The 23,210-nt window shown below is 46.7% G+C and overlaps 1 protein-coding gene across 2 annotated transcripts in view; it reads right to left on the bottom strand.

Moving 5' to 3' along the window:
• ACTR6 (actin related protein 6) overlaps positions 1 to 23,210 on the bottom strand; it is a 312,465-nt gene that overhangs the window by 214,249 nt on the left and 75,006 nt on the right. For both annotated transcript variants that reach the window (XM_085600663.1, XM_085600672.1), the window contains exon 4: positions 14,685 to 14,808. In XM_085600663.1, the coding sequence (XP_085456789.1) occupies positions 14,685 to 14,808 (124 nt within the window). The remainder of the gene's footprint in view (positions 1 to 14,684; positions 14,809 to 23,210) is intronic.

Below are 23,210 nucleotides of genomic sequence, written 5' to 3' on the forward strand. Positions count from 1 at the left end.
TTCCCGGGAGGGGCTCCGGAGTCGTGGGCGCCCCCGGGGGGTCAATCAGTCTTGAACTCGCCACAGCTGCTGTTTCCTGCGCGAAAGCGTGCATTAACATGGCCCATGGCATGGAGATCGGGTGTTTGCGCATCCCCCGGGCCTCCTCCGTTCTGAGTGTTGTTTCCTCCGCCTTACCCCACTTCTTGACAGCTCCCACCCATGCCGCTAGAGGGGGCCCCCCCGGCGACTTCCAATGCATAGCGATGCATCGTTTGGCTAGGAGCAACACCAGGAAAGCAAACCTCCTTTCCACCTTCTGTTGTTTATGTCGCCTATGGATACCCAGTGCACACGCCTCCCATGTGTCCAGGTCCTGTAACCCCGTAACCGTGTTAAGGGCAGTATGAGTCGTGTGCCAGTAACTATAAAGCGTCGGACAATCCCAAAACATGTGCTTAAACGAGGCAGCGGGCTCCAGGCATCTGGGGCAACCGAACACACCGTCAGGAAAATATTTCTGCAGCTTGAGACCATTCAGGGTTTATGCTTGGGACATCCACACGCTACAATCGTTGTAGAACCCACAACTGGCTGAACAAAAATCGGGAGCGCTCGACCCTCCCCTGCCCCCCCCCACATCTTCCTTGCACTTGATGCTGCCTCATCTTCCTTGCACTTGATGCTGAAAAAGGTGTTCAATGCGGTACATTGGTCCTTTGTAGATAGCACCCTGGTTAAATTTGGGTTTGGTATCTGCTATAGGAGAGAGATCAAGTTATTATACCAGGCCCCAGTGGCAGCGGTCCGTGTCAATGGAGTGGTGTCTACTGAGTTTCTCATCGGTAGAGGTACAAGACAGGGCTGCCCCTTGTCCCCTCTTCGCCCCGACAATAGAATCTTAGCCTATGTAGTCCGGGGTCATCCCGGAATCCGTGGCTTCCAGCTCATGGGTGAGGCTGCTACAGAACAGAAAATCTCATTCTACGTGGATGATATCCTTCTATACGTGACTGAACTATCCTCGTCTTTCCCAGTAAGTTTTTCAACTATTTAAGGAGTATGGCAGTTATTCTGCCTACTGTAATAATTGGGATAAATTGGTGCTTTTCCTCCCACAGAGCAGGCTGGAGGTGCCTCTACTTCCCCAACGTCTGACACACCCTACCCTGGGGTACAAGTACCTGGGTATATTCATGACACCAAAAAGGAAAACCTGCTATACGTATAACCTCTGGAGGGTGATTCGATCCCGTTGGGAAGAGATGGAGAGGGCTGCCCCTCACACGGATGGGGAGAGCAGCTATGTTTAAAATTATTTCTCTACCCAAACTGCTCTACATTCTACAAAATACCTACTATAGGATTTCTCCTAAAACCTTCCAAATGATTGAGAGCGACATGCGAAAGCTACTGTGGACGGGTGAACACCCCAGGATCGCCTTAAAACCCCTACAAAGTAATAAATAAAACAGCGGGGTGGCCCTGCAGGACATATGGGCATACTATAGTCCTGCCCACCACATTAACATTAATGACTTGTTATTTACCCCCTGGGACCACTCAACTTCCAGATTGGAATGGGTGCAATGGAGGGATGGGTCCTGTCTCCACTATGCATACGAGGGGGGGCAGGGTGTCTCCTACAGGCCACAAAGATCACACCAAACAAAATAGATAGGGTGGCATGGAAGACCCACTAGAGAAACACCTTTGCGGGAGGGGAAATGGCTTCCCAAAGGGCCAGAATGAAGGATTCCATTGATGAAGTTTGGTCTTAGTAACAACGATTCCAGTTTTGTCAGAGTGTGACTTCAACTGGTGACTCTTCTTCCAGTCCTCAATTTATTGCACTGTATTTTGAAAGAATTTCTTAGATTCAGTGGTGAAATTCAGCTGCAGATCACCAGCGTAGTTGTATATTTTCACCTTCTGCTCCTGAAGGGGATAAATCAGTGTGGGACCTTGCCCTGGCTGAGGGATAGGTTGAGAAGAGAAATGGCTAGATCAGGAAGACAGGAAAAAAATGTTTTTGAACATGCATTACTTATCCTTTAAATTAAATATTTGCTTTACAACAATTCTCTGCAAAAACAAGTTTTATAAACTCTGGAAAAACACTGATAAGCATTGATTTCACACGGTTTGGTAAACACAGAGAAAACATCCCTGAAATTCATAAAAAAATAAACCAACACTCAAAACAGGACAGCCTAGTTATGAATATCCTCAAATTGTTACATTTGGAAACGTGTACACAATTTTACACTGGAAACAACTATCCGTAATGTAAGTGGAGCTCACAGCTCAGTGTTTTTTCTTGCAACGCTCGTCCTAATAGCAAAGTCATTAAAATATATATATAATCTTTGTGTGGCAGAATAATCAACTACGCCTCCTTTGTGTGCCGCTCTTTCTTCTCTGTTGTTGAAGACGGCGGAGAGTTTATATAGAAACATTTAAAAAAACGTTGTACAACCTATACACATAGACCCAAATCTTACCCTAGTGGCAAACAGTCCTTCGCAGATCCATACTGTAGTTCCATAAACTGGCAGCCATAGGGTTTGTGCTGCAGGGGTTGGGCCTCACTGTCCTGTGGACGAAATTAACATGAAACTTTTGTGTCTTTGACCCTAAACAATATGTCCTGGGAATCAGGCAGACTGGAATCCCACACCCTAAGGCCGTGATACCTCTCATAGTTAATTAAGTTACTGGATCTGTGGCTATAATCGATGTAAATCTTGTATCTGGTAAGCAACAGACTTTGGTACTGGACCCTATACTTGTTAAAACCAGATAAGAGACCAATGGACAGTAATTTCAAGGGAACAAGATAGTAAGACGGTGAACGTGTTGGGAAACAAAACTTGTATGGGGACAGCTCAATGCACCGGATAGTTAAGGGTACTAAAGGGTAGATTCTTATCTGAATGAACAGATCAGCTATTGTTAATAAACATTCTGAACAGAAGAATCCAGAGGTAGAATTTTGTTGTTGTTACAGTAGAAAACAAATTGTTTCCATTTTGCTGCATAGCAGGCTCTGGTAGTAGGTTTTCTTGCTTCCTTCATAATAGTCATACAGTCGGGTGGCAAATCCAAACTCTATGACTTCAGGAGCCAAATCGCTAAGTTGAGCCCCTTGGGATTTGGATGCTTGATTTCTCCATTGTTCTGAGTGAGGAGACTGGAGGTGAGATGTAGCTTTTGATGTGGAACTACTGAGAGCTCTAACAGGGTGGTGTACCACGGTTGATGGGCCCAGGTGGGAGATACTAGAATCAGTGTGAGGGATGTTTGCCTGAGCTTCTGAACCAGAAATGGAAGGAGAGGCGGAAAAGCATAGGCAAATATCCCTGACCAATTCATCCATAGGGCTTTGCCTTTGGATAGAGGGTGTGGGAACAAAGAGGCGAAGTTTGTGCATTGTGCATTGTCTGCTGTGGCGAACAGATCTATTTGAGGATATCCCCATTGTTGAAAGTATGGAAAGAGAACTTGGGGATGAAGTTCCCACTCGTGTATTTGTTGTCTCCTTCGGCTGAGGTCGGCAATTTGATTGTTCACTCCTGGGAGGTGTTCTGCCAGAAGGCGAATCTTGTGATGGATTGCCCATTTCCAAATTGTCTGAGACAGCTTCAACAATAGGAGAGAGTGCGTCTCCCCTTGTTTTTGTACATAGTACATCGCTGTCATGTTGTCCGTGCGGAATACTTTGGCTGTGAGATGAGACTGAAAAGCTTTCAGCACTAGAAATTCTGCTAGAAGCTCTAGATTTTTGATGTGGAGTCGTTTGTGTTTGTCGTCCCAGAGACCCTGAATTGGGTAATGATGGAGATGTGCTCCCCAACCCATGAGAGATGCGTCTGCTGTTAGCGCGACTTGTGGAACAGGGTCGATAAAAGGCCGCCCTTTTGATAAATTTTGTGGGTTCCACCACTGCAGAGAGCAATGGGTGCGGATGTCAATCAACACTAGATCTGTTAACTGACCCTGTGACTAATTCCACTGACGTTCTAAGCATTCTTGTAGTGGACGCATGTGTAGTCTTGCATGAGGAACTATTGCACTGCATGACACCATCATTCCCAGTAGTCTCATAAAAGTCCTGGCTGGTAAGGATTGGCCTATTTGGAACTTCAGCAATAGAGTCTGGATATTGCAGATTCAGGCTGCATTGGGAGAGACTAGAGCTGTGTGAGTGTTGAGAGTGGCTCCCAGATAGGATTGTATCTGGTAAGACTGTAGGTAAAACGTTTGAATATTGACTGTGAAACCTACTTTGTGGAGTAGATGTAGTGTGGTCTGAGTGTGTTCTAAACATTTTTGGTGTGTGCTGGCTTTGATGAGCAGTCCTCTAGGTACGGGAAGACATGACTTTGTTGTCTCCTGAGATGAGCTGCCACTACTGCGAGAAAAAGTGTAACCACTCTGGGAGCAGTAGTTACTCCGAATGGGAGTACTTTGAACTGAAAGTGTTTGACTGCTATCACAAATCTTGAGATATTTGCGATGAGCTGGATGAATGGGAATGTGAAAATATGTGTCTTTTAAGTCCAGTGTGAGCATAAAATCGCTTTGCTGTAGAAGTGGAAGGACTTGTTGAAGCGTTACCATATGGAAATGTTCTGACAATATGTACTGGTTTAACTCTCTTTGATCTAAAATTGGTCTTAATGATCCATCATTTTTGGGGATCAGAAAATAAAGAGAGTAAACCCCTGAACCTTGGTATGGTAAAGAAACTGGTTTTATGGCTCCCTTTTCTAAGAGAGACTCCACCTCTTGTTTGAGTAACTGTAAGTGGTCTGACAACAGTTTATGAACACAAGGTGGAATGTTTGGTGGATTGGTGGTGAGCTACAGGCAATAACCATGTTGGATAAGGTCGAGCACCCATTGGTCTGTTGTTATAGATTGCCAAATGGGGAGAAACTGTTGAAGTCTTCCCCCGACAGGTGTTAAGTTATCGGGGGAAGTGTGGGCAAGTCATTGTTTGTTAGGGGAAGGGGTGTTACGCAGTGCAGCAACTAAACCCCTACCTTTGGACTTGTTTCCTCCATATCCTCCTCAATAAAAACCTCTAGAGGGAGAGGATTGATTGTGCCTTTATGAGAGGAAGCATTTGGGTCTGAGGATTTTGTTTTGGACCCTGCTCTGTAAAATGAGTGATGAACGGAGCCTCTGTTGGATGGGGTGTGGAGCGCTCCCATGGATTTTGCTACTTCAGTGTCCTTCATTTTCTCCAAGGACTGGTCGACTACAGGACCAAACAGGTGTTCCTTGTCGTTGCTGGTATTGATCTCTCTAGCTGCGGTGTCAGCTGCATCTAAAGCACATCTGATTGAGAAGTTAGAGATGAGTTTCCCTTCATCAACTAACTGCTGTGCTTTATTTTTGTGTTCATCTGGGAGATGTTGGAGCGGTTTCTTTATCTCATACCAGTGTGCCCTGTCGTATCTAGCTAGTAGGCCCTGTGTGTTTGCGATGTGCCAATGGTTAGCAGCATGAACACCTACTCGTTTTACAGAGGCATCTATACGTTTAGATTTCTTGTCTGGGGGAGGTGCATCTCCAGAGGTTTGTGAATTAGCTCTTTTACGCGTAGTAGACACTACTAGGGAGTCGAGAGGTAGTTGTCCTTTGATAAATATAGGATCTGATGGGGAGGGTTTGTATTTTTTTTATCTACTCTTGGAGTTAAAATACGTGCTCGGACAGGGTCTTTAAAAATATAGTCTGCATGCCTCATCATGCCTTTAAGCATAGGGAGTGTTTGACTTGACCTGTGTGTGGACTCGAGTGTTTCAAATAAAAAGTCCTCTTCTAATGTCTCTTTATGTAAGGCTACCCCGTGATACTCTGCTGCTCTAGCATTGAGCTGTTGGTAAGCCATGCTATCGTCTGGTGGCGATGGCTTTGCAGGGTAAAGGTCTGGGTCATTGTCTACTGGGGGGTCAATGGTGTAGTCATTCCATGGGTCTACAGCAGGGGTCTTCAAACTGTGGGGCGCGACCCCCAGGGGGGCCGTGGAGTGATGCAAAGGGGGTCGCGCCTTCCCAGTCACACTTCTGCCCAGGCCCAAGGGCTTCAGCCCCCCCCCCCCCCCCCCCCCCCTTCCCCCGTCCCAGCCCGGGCTGCTGCAGTGAAACTTGAGCTGCTGGGGGCTCAGCTGGGCAGTGTCTGGATTCCTATCTCCGGCACCCCCGTGTTTTTCACAGGTCTTTAAAGACCATTTAACATGCCTTTGTAAACTGCTTACAGAGGCTTAGGTTTTTTTGCTGGTTCCAGTACCCCCTGTGTCCCCACTGTGCCTATTCCTTACATTTGGATTTTACATTCACTGCCGTAGTGTGAGAATGCATTTCATGGAAAGGAATACAAAGTTGGCTTCCTGGGGGCGCCGTGAGTGAAAGTTTATTGTGCTTTTGAAGCACCTGCTGCAGCGTTTCTTTCCCGGCAATTACCAGGCCTCACATAAATGTCAAGATAACTCGTGTGATTAATTATCTTCCTGGAGAGAGATCAGAATATTGTATAGTTGAGGTTTTGACTTAGGTGAAGTTAGTGCAGAGGGTTAATATGCCTGCTGCAAAGAACGTGTACCAAGTAGATTACAGAGTGCGTGTGATGTGAAGAGATCAGCTGGTTACTGCTTTCAAAAGAGGCATCCTTTTGTTACTTGCAATTTATAACTTAAAAAAGTCCTAATAGAGAATAGTGAGCTATTAACTTTCATCCTAGAACAGCATGCACACTACAAAGAATACATTATTAGAACATTGATTAATGTTTCAAAAAGGGTTAATTTGGCTAGAAATCAATTCTTATTATTAAAGGAAACTCCCAACTATGCTGTGTCTTTTTCGACTCTGAGTTTGTGCTTCTCCACACCAAGCACTCTTGAACTATACTGCCTACCAGTATGGATGACATGTGACTCCTATACTTTTAGTCCTTTGGCTTATGTAACATTTCCTATACACTGATTTACACACTTATGATTGATTGTCTCTGTGTAATGTGTGTGTGATGCAAAGTGCTCGGACACCCTACACTGGTATGAGTGGCACTATATAACTAATTCAATGCATCTGAGAGTGTGGGGTTATGGAGACTTGGTCACTGTTAAAGGGTGCTAGTGAGAGAATCCGTGGTGGGGGTGGTCATTGTGGGGGGCACCAACAAACATGGTCGCACAGGGCACCACCAGCACTAAAGCCGGCCCTGGGAAGTATGCACAGATAAGCGCTGAAAATACCGCTTTAGGTGACTGGTTTTTTTTGTACCGACTGGGCCACCAAAATAATCTGCTGGCAACCCTAACCATAGGACTGGAAGTTTGTTGCAGGATCAGCACATTATTTATTTCCTTCACCCTCGATCCCCGATTAATGCCGCAATAGTTTAACTTAGATATTAAAGTCTACGCCCCCGTCAATAACATGCTGAGTTACTTCATGGGTCTGGGAATGCACCCTGCATTCAGACAACTCATTCCTCATTCTCGCCCTTCATTGTCACGCTCACCCTGCACTCACAGTGATCACAATGCACTCACACTGATCACCATGCACTTGCACCATTCACCCGCTCACCCTGCACTCACAGTGATCACAATGCACTCACACTGATCACCATGCACTTGCACCATTCACCCGCACACCTTGCACTCACAGTGATCACAATGCACTCACACTGATCACCATGCACTTGCACCATTCACCCGCTCACCTTGCACTCACAGTGATCACAATGCACTCACACTGATCACCATGCACTTGCACCATTCACCCGCTCACCCTGCACTCACAGTGATCACAATGCACTCACACTGATCACCATGCACTTGCACCATTCACCCGCTCACCTTGCACTCACAGTGATCACAATGCACTCACACTGATCACCATGCACTTGCACCATTCACCCGCTCACCCTGCACTCACAGTGATCACTCTGCTCTCAAAATGCACTTGTCCTGCTCACACTATACCTCAACCTGCAGTCACACGAGTACACTACTCATCCTGCACTCATGTGACACTTCACTCACCTGTCCCCCTCACTACTCAATATGCAACTCACTCAAACAAGCCCATCAGTAATCATACATTCATTCATCCCATTCTGAACTTGCATCCGCACCCAAAATGAGAGAGGACAGCAAGGGAGTGAGAGAATTTGATTGAAGAGGTCAGGGATGAGGAGAAATGTGAATTGCCGAAGAGAAGTGTGGACACGCAAGAAGTGAGTGTGATCCAAAGGTGAGGGCTTCTGTTAGAACAAAGGGGAGATGTGAAAGAGGAATGGGGGGACTGGAGAGGTGTAAGATACAAATAGACAAAAATTTGAATGAAGAGACGAGGTGAATGAGAAGTGCTGAGGGGCACGGGAGGTGACAGGGCCAGAGAGGCCATGAGATAAATGTGAGAGACTGTTAGAGATGAGGGCAGTGAAAGGACAGAATGGCAAGAGGTGATTAAAGGTGAAGTGAGAGGTTGAATGGGGAGAGTTCAGAAGTTGTAAAAAGGGGTGAAAGAAAATGACCTGCAAAGTGAGAGAGGGATCCGGGGTTAGGAGAGGAGAGAGGGATGGAAGGGAGGGGGTGAGAGGAAAGCTGCATGGGTAAAAGGCTTAACTCTACACAAAACCGCCAGGGTTTTAAGGGACCCCTGCTTCTTCCGGTCAGGGCCAGGTGAGCTTCTAATGTGGCAGCACGTATTGCTGCAGAGTGGAAGGCCCTTCACAAAGGTTGACTTGAAATCTTTCTGATGATAATTGCTGTATTTTGGTTATAAATGGGTACTGATTGGGTGAAATCTTTCCTCAGCGTTACTGTGTGTAACAAATATCAAAATAATGAAGCAATGCTATCCCAAAATACGCGGCATCACATAACCTTATTTACATTTTCATCCCACGCAATTTAGTCAACAGGTTTAGACATTTTTGTCAAGAGGGGGTCCTTACGCCTCAAAATGTTGACAGGGGGGTCTCGGCATCCAAAAGTTTGAAGACCTCTGGTCTACAGGCAAATGAGCATCATCATCATCATCCCCATGATCTCTATCTGGCTCTGTATGTGGAGATCCCTGAGGTGTTATATGCAATGTATGTCAATTAACTGTGGACAAGACGGTGGAGGAGGAGAGGGTTGTGGGGCAGGATAAACAGGGTTGGTAGCCATGTCCTCCTTCAGAGGGATCTTGGCAGTGTTCTCTAAAGGAAGTTTGTGTTTTGCTGGTGTTTTAGCAGAAATGCATCCAGTATCAGGATTAATATAAATCTTTTTCTGCTTAGGATCCAATTTGGCCTTAAGAACATCTAAAATTGGTTCGGGGAGGCTCGGAGACATTGTCTATAGGTTTCGGGGTCAAAATGGGTTTGTCTTTGGGTTTCAGCTCCGAAGCGTGTTTTTGTTTTGGAGCAGAGGATTTTGGCTCCAAAGCATGTTTTTGTTTCAGTGCGGAGGATTTCAGCGCCAAACTAGATTTGTCCTTGGAGCCTGATGGTTTCATATGTGTCTTAGAAGACTTAGGAGGTAAGGGGTCTTCGATACACACTGCACCTTGTCCCGGAGGCAGATCTTCAGATTCCAGTTCGATCTCAAACTCAGAATAGGACTCTGGAACAGAGAGGGCCTCTTCTTCTGCAGCTGATGCTTCGATCTCCTCTTGTTTCTTGATTCTTCCCCGAAGATATCCAGAGTGTGTTGGATGCTTTGATGTTGCATCTCTCGACGTCAAGCCAGACGATGGCGTAGTGTCTTCTTGGACAGAAACGATTTACAAGTGTCGCAGTCTTCTTCCTTTTGCTCCAGAGAGAGCCACAAGTTACAAACTCAATGTAGGTCTGTGCGAGGGTACTTGGCGTGGCACCCAGGACAGAATTGGAATGGTGTCAGTTCCATCGGCAGAAGGCTGGCCCGATGCGTCTAGGCCAAACGGCTGCGCTCACGAGGTTTCCGATCGAAAATAGAGAATTTTGTCGAGCGATCCGATACGCGGAGAATAAGGAAACGCGAATGTAAACAATACCATGGTGGGTAGAGTGGATTACGCACCGAGGGGAACCTGAAGAACAGTTTTCGAACCGGAGTGCCGCACCCAAACCCAATGGCGGAAAAAAACAATCCAACAATGGAATCGATGCCCATGCACACTATCACCGAAAAGAGGAGTTACCTTACCTTATGACTGGAAAGACTCCTTCGAAGAAAAACAACTTGCAAACATCCGGACCCAACACTAGATGGCACAAGTAAGCAAAGCATGTGTATCTACAGCACACATGCCTCAAACACACACTATATATATATATTGAATAGAAAGGAGGTCCTAACTATAACTACCTACTGGCGACCACACACACAAAATCTACACTACCAGCTGTTAGGAACACCATGTCTTTTTCTCGGAAAAAGAATTAAAATAAAATGTCTCCACACACATGCTAAACAGTACATGTTAATCGTTCTAAGTGATAATTTAGTTCAGGAATTGGGTGGGCTTACTCATTTATGAAAAAGCGTAACCAATATGAAATTCTAGACTGCTTTCAAATTTACTTGCAAGACTACAAATGGCTAGTTTTTAGAATTGTGTGATAAGATGAGGAGTGGCAAAAAGATAGAGAGGTCTACAATGAGACATGGGTAAAAATCTGTGTGCAAGAAGATAAAATACAGATGCATGCAGCTCAAGAAAATGCTTCTAAGGTATGTTGTTTATGTGACTAGAGGGAGAGTTGGTGCTCTCAACATCTATTCAATGTGGGAGGATTTTCAGTCAAACAGGAACAAAGTTCTGCATTTGGAGGAGATGCGCTGAAAATTTCCATAGTACTTTGTTTTATAAAGATAATAACATGCCAAAGCTTTTTTCTAAATATACTTTATTGCTTTTCGCAAAACATATCAACTGCATGCACATACAGGGTATCCCCAATCTCAGCGCCCCACTCTAGTATCTAGTTCCCATGATGCTTGACTTTCCAGTATATAATACTCCAGTATTGTGCATACTCCGGAGAAGATGGCATTTCCGAGGCACTTCAGTACATCAGCCGTCCCCATCAATGAAAAGGGTGCATTAGTGTGCCATGCTGCCGTTCCATGGGACCTCAGATTTCAAAAGAGGGACTGATCTTAAAATGGAATGGGGTAGGATAAAGGAAGAGTGATGAAGTTCGAAGGGTCAACTAAGGAGGGGGGGGGGGGCATCTAACAGTGCAGTCAAAGAAAACAGGAATGCCCTGGGCCGGCTGCCTTCTGAGGGTCAAAGGAACATGGGGTAGTTTCATGAGCAAAGAACAATGGGCTGTTACTCCAGTAAAGTGCATTCTTGAGCTCGTCACAATGTTTAACTTGAAGACAACTTTACAGAGACTTACTACAAATTAATCTATTAGAATACTAGCTAGCAATGGAAAATCTGTGTAATAACTGTATCAAATAATTATTTCATAGTTAATACTTTGCTCAGAGGGAGGAAATGCTGAAACAGGAAGATTGCAATTCACATCACAGCTGCTGATCATTTCAGATGTAAATTTGGCCTCTGTAGTATGGTGCTGAAACGGACTTAAATGGTACCAGCTAAAACTATTGTTGTGGGCACATTGGTCAGCTCCGCCTCCTTGGAATCTACTGGCGAATGTTTTGCTGAACAACATTTAGCTTGTGTGTGTTTAACCAAGCACTGTTACGTTAACAGATAGTGGACCATGTTGCTTGTTCTGTGAAGCATTCTCAGCAGTTGCAAAAAGTATTTCATGCCACTTTCTAAGTGGATGCATTATGTGTAGTATGAATAAAAAAACATTTTGGAAAACAAAATCTGAGATTAAGATGCGCATATTTGTAATTACAATCAAAACAGATACTATGGTACACTTCAAAATTCACGTTACTCATGCAACTTGGTCCCTTGACTAATCAGAGCTAATTCTCACACTGTTTTATAAGTTAAATGTCTAAAATACAAATTTTACGGGGACGTGGCCAAGCAGGCGGCGATGGCAGACGTGTCCTGCTGAGGCTCCGCCATCGGGCTCGCATAATGCCCACTTCCTTGCGTCGAACCTGGTTGTTGAACCGATATTCGGGTATCGGACTGCGAGACATATCAAGCGGTGAACCATTAATCCATCAATAAAGCACATACTAGACGAAAACTGCAATTTTAGAGACCCCGACTCCCGGTGGCAAAATGGCGCCCGCCCGCGCCTCACTCTAGCCCTTGTAGGATCGGGCTTGTGTCGAGGGGTATACAACAGGAGCGTGAGCGGACGATCGGGAGCGCAGGAGCGGTGAAAGGAAGAGTTGGCACCGATAGCAGCCAGCATTCATCCCAGGAGCGAGAAAAAGGGGTCGGGCACTGGCGGCAGCGACCGAAGGCGGCCCGCCATATCTACCGCTGCAGACCTGCCCCGAAAGACGGTCGTGTGGTGCCGAGAGTGCCAGCCGTGACCCAAGTGATCCAGGGGCAAAGAGACTATTTCCATCCCCGGCCCAGCCGCGGTCCGGAGAACTGAACTCCGCTGGTGCCGCCTGACCCCAAAATGGCGCTCGAGGGTCGCCGCGGCTCACAAGACTTTGGGCCCACTGTGAAAGTCCCACGACGACGAACAAGAGTTGAGCAGCCAACCCCCCCAGATCGAAAGGCACTGACGGAATGCCCCCTCTCGCCGCTGTGTGTGCCACTTTCAACATACCCAGGTCGGACAGTGCCTGATCCTGACATGGCGGCTTAGGGATCCGCACCACGCCTGCATCTGCCTGAACACTCCACCCCTGGTGGGGCGCCTGAATTGAAGTGACTACCGAAACAGTCCCTATCCCTGCCTGGAATCCCCCCACCCCCGAACAACACACACTCGGGCCGGAGCCGAGGGGTGCACACCGGGAGCATGAGCAGCATGACAGACGTCCGGGGGCGGTGACCGGACAACTAGACATCATGGATAGATGGCATCCGACCCACGACTGTGAAAGGGGACCGAAGACGGACGCCGGTGACAGCGGAGACCAGAGGCAGCCTGCCATTTTTACCACCGCGGACCTGATCCAGAAGACGGCCTGAGCTCGGAGTGCAACGGAGTGGTGCTGGGAATGCCAGACTTGCCGTCAGCGATTCAGGGGTGGGGGGACGGTTTACCACCCGACCCAGCCGAGAACCGAGGAAATACACTCTGCCGGTGCAGCCTGACCCCAAAATGGTGCCCAAGGGTCGCAACGAATGGCGAGTCTGAAGATAAGACTCTAAGGCCTCCATGAAAACACCGCGACGACAAAGAAGAGGTGAGCGGCGGAACCACCCAGGTCGAAAGGCGATGTAAAGGCGACCCCCTCCTACTGCTGCGTGTACCAATTGAAGCGCGCCCCAGACAGACAGTGCCTGACCCTAACATGGTTGCTAAGTGATCCACACCACGCATTAATCAGCCTGTACACTGCATCCCTGGTGAGGCGCTTGACTTGGCTGTTGGAACACTTATGATCCCTGCCTGAAATTCTTCCCAGGGAAACACCCGATCGCTTACGAAACCACGAGGAAGCGGGCTGGGCGCAGGGACGATCGGAACGGAGCCCTCCCCCTCCCTTTTACTGAGCCAGTGCATCCTTATCTCCTTGCCCGGCGCTCCCCTTGTGACCAGCGAAACTGCCACGACCGGCGCTGGGGCACCCACTAAGCGGGGACTCGGCCACATACTTCACAACCACCAGCAAAGACCACTGTGTGAGGGACCCTCCCAAGCAACACAATGGGAAAGCCAAGAGCATCGCTGCACACGACTGTGCCAGAGACTGCGCGTGAGAACATGCCGAATACCCGGACATGTGCCAAAACTACCGTGCCTCAGTCCGATCAATCTATATCGGACAATCTAGACCAAGTATTGGCAGCCATCGAACTCTCCAGGGTGTCCATGGAGGAGCGACTCGGCACCCTAACAACGGACATCAGCCTCATCCGGGATGACCATCGAAAACTGGCCGACAAAGTGAAGGATGGAGAGAGAATTCTGACCGACCTGCAACCCTCCGTCAAGGCTCACCAGACGACACTTCAAACCGTCCTGAGCCGCCTGACCACATGACCCACATTCACAAGCCCCGGCCGAAAGTACACACGCCAACTCTCCTCTTGCAGCAAATACGTAACATTTCCCGATATTTCCACCACGAACCTCACAGGACTCAAAGACAAGACATAAGGGCTGGATCAACCACTCTCCGTCTCCCCCCCCCGCCCCCGTAGCACTCAGACATACCAACCAGCGAGATGCGCATCAACCCTGACACCTCGTCCGATATATGTACCCTAGATTCCATGAACGTTATCCCAGTTTCGCATCCCAGTAATACATAAGATTTGTTTGGCGCAAGACCTGAATAAAGACAAGATACATGTCTACTTAATCCGAGGATAGCAATATCCAATGATGTATTATGTACGAAATGAATTCAAATTACTTGTATCTTAACACAATCTGTCTTTTGTAATATTAAAATGCCAATAAAAACCTTTATAAAAAAAAATATATAAATTTTACTGCGAGTGACTAACTAAATGAAATTGTAAAATATCACATTTGCAATTAAGCTGCGCAAGTGTCCTTTAAAACATTTATTTAATGTTTACCAGTGCCTCAAAGACTGTACGGAAACAAAAACTGAAAGATCGTGTACTCACTATTTACTCTTAGAACGGCTTGGAATTGGTATTCTTCAAACAATATCTCATTCATTGATTCTTGTATTGAAGTGAAGTTAAAGTAGGGTTCAGTGATGATGATATTAGAATCAACGAAATTCACCTATAAGAACAAAAAAGAAAATCAGTTATCCCGTAGTGCGCAGTCCTTCAGCAGCTACTGTTCTATGTTACCATATTATAAATCAGTGAAGGCTATGTTGAAGGAGACACCAAAAGTTTGATCCAACACATTCTAATTCATGGTCACCTAAATCTGAATAACAAACAGCAACTTGTATTGGTACATCTTTACAGAGAATTTGACCAAAACAATCCTCTAAACTCAGATGTGGTCCCACACAAAGTAATGGTACATCTACAACAGTTCCGAATTAAACTAGATAAAACGTTAGATAATAGCAAGAACAAAAAGAATACAGACATTACTGCCATCTCTCATTTTTTTGCTTGATCTGTTTATTAGATTTTTGTTGTTTGTGAACATGAATATAGAACGATACAGCGTCATAGAAAACATCATTCAAAGCCAGTAGGTAAATATCGAGTACAGATAAAATATCAGCAATAAGACAGCATGGTTACATCAGTAAGCGTAAACATAACCAGAAATCACTTTTTTTTACTTTTGTCCCGTACATGCTGATAACTATAACATCTCCCCCCCCCCCCCCCCCCCTGCCGAGAGTACTGTAGAATTACGTTTTGATGCATCATAACTTCTAATATGCAACATGCAACAAAATATATAATCACGTTTCTTATGGCTTCACTCCGCCTTATCACATGAATCTGTTTATGGAGTCAAACATTTTTATAAAACACCAAACGTGGGAAAAACTATCGGAAAGAGGGGTGGGAAGGGAAGTGAAAGCCACAAAGACGGAGCAAGGGATACACGGATCCTTACTGTCACCAAACAATATCTAGTCGACTACCCTAAGGGTAGACCGTCAGATTACTAGAAGAAATGACCACCCAGCAAAGGGGACAGAGGTCTCAGTCCATACAACAATTTACAGCTTGGGCAGGAGTTTATCCCAGCCAAACACCTTACTCCGCATTAGCGGAAACATCCAATAGATCATCCGGCACCAGCAACTCCTGTAACGCACACAGCGTAGCATTCCATTCAGAGGAGATGGGGAATTTACGTAACCCCAACGTATCTTCTTGTACCAGGGAGACCGCTTCAGCCTTCACCCGATTCAGCATGGAGAGATGCCAAGCTTTCATCTGTGGGGGTTCCTCTGACTCCCACCTATGAGTAATCAATCGCTTGGCCACAATAAAGGCCAGATCCAGAAAGCGGGTGGATGCTTTGTGTTTTTTGTTCCTAGAAAACACACGCCAATGATGCTCGTCTCCCATGTCCGCGGTATCTCACAATCTGTGCAGGTAGCCAATGCCTCCAGCACCTTCTCCCAGTAAATCTGCAAAGCAGGGCAGGACCAAAGCATATGTAAGATATCTTCATTCACCAGCTTGCAGCGCGGGCAGCACGCATCCTGTCTGTGAAAGTATCGATTGATTTTATCTGGGGAAAGATAAGCCCTGTGGACCATATAAAATTGGATTAACCTAAAACGGGCATTTCTGAGGGACCTGCTTGGGGTTTTCAAGTACCATGGACCATTCCTTCTCCGAGTAAGGCCTCCCCCGATCTGAATCCCACTTAAAGCACAACGGTGTCAGGTCTACTAAGGTATGTTCCCTGATCGATTCCGCGAACCACTTCACTAAATGACGGCCTGTGCCCATGACGGGGGACACCATCCTCGTTCGTGATATCGAGGAACGTCCGCAATGTTCCCCCTCCATATAAGTCTCCTAAGGCGGTTATACCAGCATCCACCCAGTGAGTAAGGTCTGTACTCTGGACACGTCCCCGCACGGTCGGCATACCTAGTATAGGTACACCAGGCGCGTACGGTGTGACACGACCAGAGAGACGAAGGGCCCTATGGAAACATTTCCACGCTATCCAAACCAGTAAAGGAAGGGGTTTGTTCGATTTGTTACCAGGATGGATGAGATAAAGGATCTTGTCTAGAGAGTACAGGGGGTCATGCTCTGCTGAGTCCGATAAATGTAGTTCCTCTACCCGTTTCGCCACCCATAGGATTTTGGATGCAAATAAATAGTGCTCCAGGTTGGGCAGAGCCAGCCCCCCCCTTCGATCGAGGGAGGTATAACTTCATCAGTGTCACCCGGCATCGTGAATTATTCCAGATGAAATCCCGAACAATCCTCTCCAGAGAGCAGAAGAAAGATACGGATAGAGCGGTAGATTAGAAAAATAATAAAAAAGAAGGCGTGGCAACATGACCATTTTGATGAGCTCCACCCTATGATCGAAAGGTTAAGCGTCTTCCAAAATGCAATCTGAGACTTAAGCGCTGTAACCGCCATCGTGATGTTGCCATCCATAAGATCTTGGGTGCTACGGTAAATGCAGATACCCAGGTATTTGAACACCACCGGTTGCCATTGCACTACTGTCCCGTCTACCTCCCATCTCGGATCCTCCGTATTAGGATTGAAGGGGTAGAGGCAAGATTTGCCCCAGTGCACCCCTAGCCCAGACAGAGATGCAAAAGATTTTAATGTATCGGGGAAGACTTGTGGAATTGCCAGAACATCCTGCACGTACAATAGAATGTCGTGTGCATAAAGCAAAATAGCATGTATGCCGTCCACAAGACGTATCCCCCAATTCGTCGCAGAGGTGCGTATTGCCATCACTAGCGGTTTGATCACCAAGGCGAAGATCAAGGGGGAAGGAGGACACCCCTGGCGAGTTACTCGTTCTATCAAAATGGGTTAAGAAAAGAGAGGCCCCAAAAGCAACCGAATTGTGGGAGCCCCGTACAGTAGCCTTATGATGCCTAAAATGTAGGGTCCAAAACCGTATTGATAGAGCACAGCAATCATGTAGGACCACTCTACCGTGTCGAAGGCCTTCTCCAGGTCCAACACTACACAGTCGGCCGTCGGACAGAACGATGAAGCACAGCGCATCACCCTGAACAGTCGTCATATATTAATCGAGGTGGGGTGAGCCAGCACAAACCCATTCTGGTCTTGGTGAACCAGTGGGGGATCAGCAGCGCCAATCTATTTGCCAGGCCGCCCGCCAAAATCTTATAGTCCCCGTTTAGGAGCGCCAAGGGACGATATGCCCCCATGGAAGTGGGATCTGTGCCCGATTTGGGGAGCGTAATCAACATAGCCTACGTACTTTCCTGATCTTTGGCACGGTAAGGTAGAAGAGAGATGAGCATGTAGTTGGCCATGGTCATTGGATCAGTCAAACGTTTGTTGATGAGGGGTAGCATGGTGTCAAGTTTGTCGGTGCTCAGTAAGCTCGCAGTTGAGAGTGAGAGGTGGAGTAATGTGGTGAGCACTGATCAGATGTGATCCAGATCTTTTATGAAGATTTAGTGTGGGCAGGGAGCCGAGGGAGCTCTGAATATGATGGATAGCATGGTATTGGCTGGTTCTTTGGTGGCGATTTCTGCTCAGCACAAAAGCAGGCGCTTGGTGTGGTTATGGTAATTGAGTCAAAAAGGTAAATGGGTGCAGGATCTGGGATACCGTTGGGGAGGGCCAAGTTGTTATAGTTGGTCCCGATTTTCTCCAAGAAGTGGAAGCAGAGTTTGCTGCATAGGTCCTGGGAAGGTGTGACCACCCTTGAGGTGGCCTGCAGTCTTGTGAATTTCTTGATAATGGCGATGATTTATTTTGTGGTGTTCCCAATGTTCTGCATGCGGGATGAAAGGGCTGCGCATTTGTTGGTTTTGAGGCATTAGGGATAGATCCTGAGGGCTGACTTGAAAAAGGCTCTGCTCTGTCAGCGGGTTCAAGTTTGAGGAGCCATTGTCATTCCAGGTGCTTGTAGTGGTGTTTTGTTATCTGGAGGTATTTGGTGTGCCAGGTCGTGTGGGACATGGTTGGGGTTTGGAGTTGGTTTGGATCAGGACGAGGGAGTAGTTGTTTATATTCCTTGGAAATTAGTTACTGCTAGTACTGCAACCATAAATTCACACAGTTTGCACAGATAATACTGAGTAATCTAGAATGGTGGAGAGATAGGACTGTTAGTACTTCTTAACCCCCACTGTAGCTTTTGTCATCAGGAACCATGAATTATTGGTCCTTGGATGGATGATGTAGCAAGAGTAGACGAGCATGCCCATAGGCCTTCTTATGACAGATGATTCAGAAAGTAAAAATAAGTGCCCTTTGTATCTGAATCTACACTAGTAATCTTAGGAGTGCTTCAAGGTTCACTACTGGGCCTGTATATCTCAACATTCATATGAGACTTTTAAGGGATATCATTTAGACACTGTGGCAGATTGGATGTACTGATGTGCGGACACCGCCCCGGGGGCAGTGAGAGTGTTCATGCAAGTGTTTTGCTTGTACACAACCTGGATGTTCTACGTTTCAATGGTACCGATTGGCTGGACTTGGGCCAGGGTCAGCTTCAGGCTGTAAAGGAGGCTTGATAGCAGCAAGTAAAAGAAGACCGGATCATGAGAGTTGGGAAGACGCCGGAGGACAGACGACGGGAGAAACAGTGGCAGACGCGGTGTCGGAATTGGAAGACTGGACAATGGGGACTCAAAGCTTGGAGAGTGGAGGAGGTGATCGTGATACGGAGACTGCAGGGCGTCATCAAGAGCACCTGAGCGAAGGCATGCTGGATGGGGCTGCAGGGACTCCTGTTCGGGGTCACAGCATCAGGTTAGAGTACTGGACAAGCGCGTGCATGCTGGGAGTGTGGCTTGCAATATATGCAGCTATGTTTCTGTGGGAGACGGTACTCTCCTGTAAATCCAGAGTCACTGTTTATATTTGAATTGGCACGGCACCTGTTATTGTCACCCACCAAATGGAGTAGTTTTGCATGTGTTTATTTTTTGTTTGCTTTATGCACTACGTGGTGAGACCGAGTATCCCCATGTTAAAGAAAAAGGGGTGCTCTTGACAGTCATGAAGCAACCATTCCTTACACAAAGGTGTTAACTTAGTGAAGGATACCTACAGATGGAGAGCCTGGTTATTAATAGCCTTGTATTTATGTTTCCCAAGGGTGCAGACGCCAAAGAGATGGAGTGGGGGTGAGCGAACGGTCTAAAGACCCCAATATCTGCAAGGAGAGACGGTCTGATTTCATTGTTATACACCATATTGACTGTGTTTCAGTTGGCCGAAATATAATAAATTCTAGTAACATAATAAACCGAGTGGGCCGTATATCTATTGTCCTGTCACAGACACATGAAACTATTTTCAAAGCTTACACCGATGCCCGATATTTGTTATAGTCTAAACAATGACTAGACTGCCTCAATGGAAGAAACAGATGGTTACTGCTGAACACTGATAATACAGTGGTAATATGGTTTGGTTCTAAAACTAGGTTTTAATAAATGAAATCATTAGGTGGTACTACTGCATATATTCAACCAGAAGTCACCCTACGGCTCAGATGAAAAAACATTTAGTTCAGCTGCACTCAACCTGGGGTCCGCAACACCTACTTGCTGGTCCACGATTGTTAGAAAAATTAATTTAAGCAGATTAGTAAAGTATATATATACATAAAAAAGCAAGATTGAAAAATTTAAACCGCTCTGTAAATGTAAAGGGATTTGAAATTGCTGACTGAAGATTAAATTGGTTCATTAGCTTGATTTATTAGAGCAGCACAAGTAGACTAGAAAGGAATATAGTAATTGAGGCAGCGGTACGCACGGACAAAAATAAATCTTGAATTAGGAGCAAAAAAGACAAAGTGATATGCTGGAGTCTAGCATTTCACTTAATCTTTTAGGGGGAAAACTACATTTTGGGGACATGGCTTAGCAGCCAACATTGCGGCTGCTTGATCCCAGAGCTCTTGATTGAGCTCTGCCTAATCCAACGTAATCCTCCCGCTGGTGCATGAATACCTTTCCGTTGAACTACTCCCAGTGCAGTGGTCCTGCTTAGCGACCAGTGAAGTTGCCCTGTGTCCTCTGTCAGGCTACGCTCACGCCTGGGGCCGATCGGACATCTAACATTGGAAATACAGCTGGGGCCCTGGGGTGACTGGGCCTGGTTTGGGCAGACCTGCTGCGGTTTCCTGGCCTACTGGAGGCCTGAGTTACAGGTTGGGGGTGCGCACTGCTTCTAGTCGACTGTTGACTTAGAGCTACCCTGGACCTGTGGTGGCCCTGAACTTGGAGGTCGGAGTGAGTTGAGAGTCCTAGAGGCTGGTCAGTGTCTTGGTCCACTGTGGGTTTAGGCTCCCCTTGGGGCTACCTGCTGTAGGCACTGGTGACGGGTGACTGCTGCAATGCTGTCGGAGGACCCCGCCCTGTCTTCTGTGAGAGTCCTCCCTGCAATGAGCTTTATGGGGCACGCTTGAGGATGAAGGGCCTTACAAATTAGATCAGCCTGCTCGCAATATTCGGAGTGGGTCACGGGTTACCTCAGCCTCCATCCCTTATGTAAGTTCAGGACCCCCGGACTACTGAGCAATCTGGTTGGATGTCAACGGTATGCTGGATAAGTTAAAGCAAAGCACCATTCTCAAGATGGCCAAGATGTTTAAGGCAGATATTTTACTCCGCCAGGTGATGCACCTCATTGGAAACAAAAATGCCCAGCTTGCCAGGTTATAGACTGACTTCACATTCTGGTCCCCCCCTTGCCCTATCTCTTATGGGCAGAGGCGCCATCTTTAAACTGGTATCCCTACCACGTCTCTTGTATCAGCTGCAAGTACAACGCTATCTGCATGGGATTCCCTGGGAGTTTTTTTAACTGCATTGAGACTATGATACAGAATTTTTCTGGGGAGGCCGAATGCCAAGAATATATATGGTATTATAAATCACTCTACGATTGGGACATTGGCACTGCTGACACGCAATCATACTATACGGTGGCTCACGTCTCAGTGATCAACTACTGGCTATATTCCTCACAATCAGATTTGGCCGTTGTTATGGAGAGGTGGACCATTGGGGATTCATTAATTATATGTCCCTACTCTTGGTGACATGGTGCATCTTTGTAATCTGGTCTGAGACTCAAGGATTTGGCGTGGTTCGAACGACTCGCCAAGGGATTAGGATGTAATAGGCAACCCCACCTTGGGTAGGTTATGGAAGGGATTCACATGCTGCTCTTTGCACAACTATGGGTTTCCTTCAACATGCATAGGAGGCAACTCTTCGGTGATCTCCAGTTTTGGCACCCTCTTCGTCCACACATTGCAGATTTGTCTGACCTTCCCAAACATAATCCTTTTATGATCCAGCTGCTGACAGTCGACATAGGACATAAACAGATCTCTCGGACTTCACGCACTATGGTGAATACCTTGTCCGAAACCTTTGGTAAACTGTGGGCAGCATAGGAGTAGGGCACTGGAGATCTTTCAGAAGATGATTGGTAGGATGCCAAGATGGCACTCCGGGTGATCACCAGCATTTTGCAGTTCTGAATGATTAAATTATCACTTGCTCTAAACTTTGGCACTTTGGTAGGATCCTCTCCTGGGTATGCCTCAGATGTGGGTCTGTAGAGAGTGACGTCCTTTATATCCTTTGGTCCTCTCCAGCAGTACAGCACTTCTGGTTTAGTGTGGTAAGTGCTAAGAGCGTTGCTGGGCTGCCCACTGGATCCTGATTCCAAGCTCATATTGCTCCACATCAACAAGGATTTCAATTCAAACTGCTATAAGCGGTCTTTCCTCGACATGGATCTGCTGGTGACAAAGAGGAATATCACCAGGGACTGGGGGAATGAATTCTGCCAGTCCTTGTAGAGATGGGTTAATGGACTAGGGGGCCGATGTACGACCATTCCAAAATTACGACTCGCAATTTGCGCTCAATTGCGAGTCGCAAATTACAAGTCGCAATTTGGAATGTCAGAGACACTTATTGCAATTCCAATGGGGTTGCAAAATGCGAGGCTCATGAATATTAATGAGCCACTCGCAATTTGTGAACACATTGGGAATGGCTGGCCCTCCCAGGGATGGTGGCCTGCTGGGCTCAGCAGACCTCCATGTCTGGGACTGCAAGACAATAAAGCAGTATTTTCCTTTGTAAATGCTGGCTGCAGTTAAAAACAAGCATTAGTATGGCCAATAGGTCTCGCCTTTGGGACCTTTTTGTCCACAGCGATTGGCCTTTGCAATGTTTTTAAGCTGTGTTGAAGAGCTCTATAGCACCACTCTACAGTTACTCTTCAGCACCACTGTACAGCACTACTCTACAGTACCCCTTTAAGGCATCAATCTAAAGCATCACTCTATAGCACCACTGTGCAGCACCACTGTGCAGCACCACTGTGCAGCACCACTCCACAGCACCACTCCACAGCACCACTCCACAGCACCACTCCACAGCACCACTCCACAGCACCACTCCACAGCACCACGCCACAGTACTACCCTACAGCACCACTCTACAGCACCAATCTACACCACCAACCTAC

The sequence above is a fragment of the Triturus cristatus genome, chromosome 1_2 (assembly GCF_964204655.1).
Source record: "Triturus cristatus chromosome 1_2, aTriCri1.1, whole genome shotgun sequence".
Taxonomy (NCBI): Eukaryota; Metazoa; Chordata; class Amphibia; order Caudata; family Salamandridae; genus Triturus; species Triturus cristatus.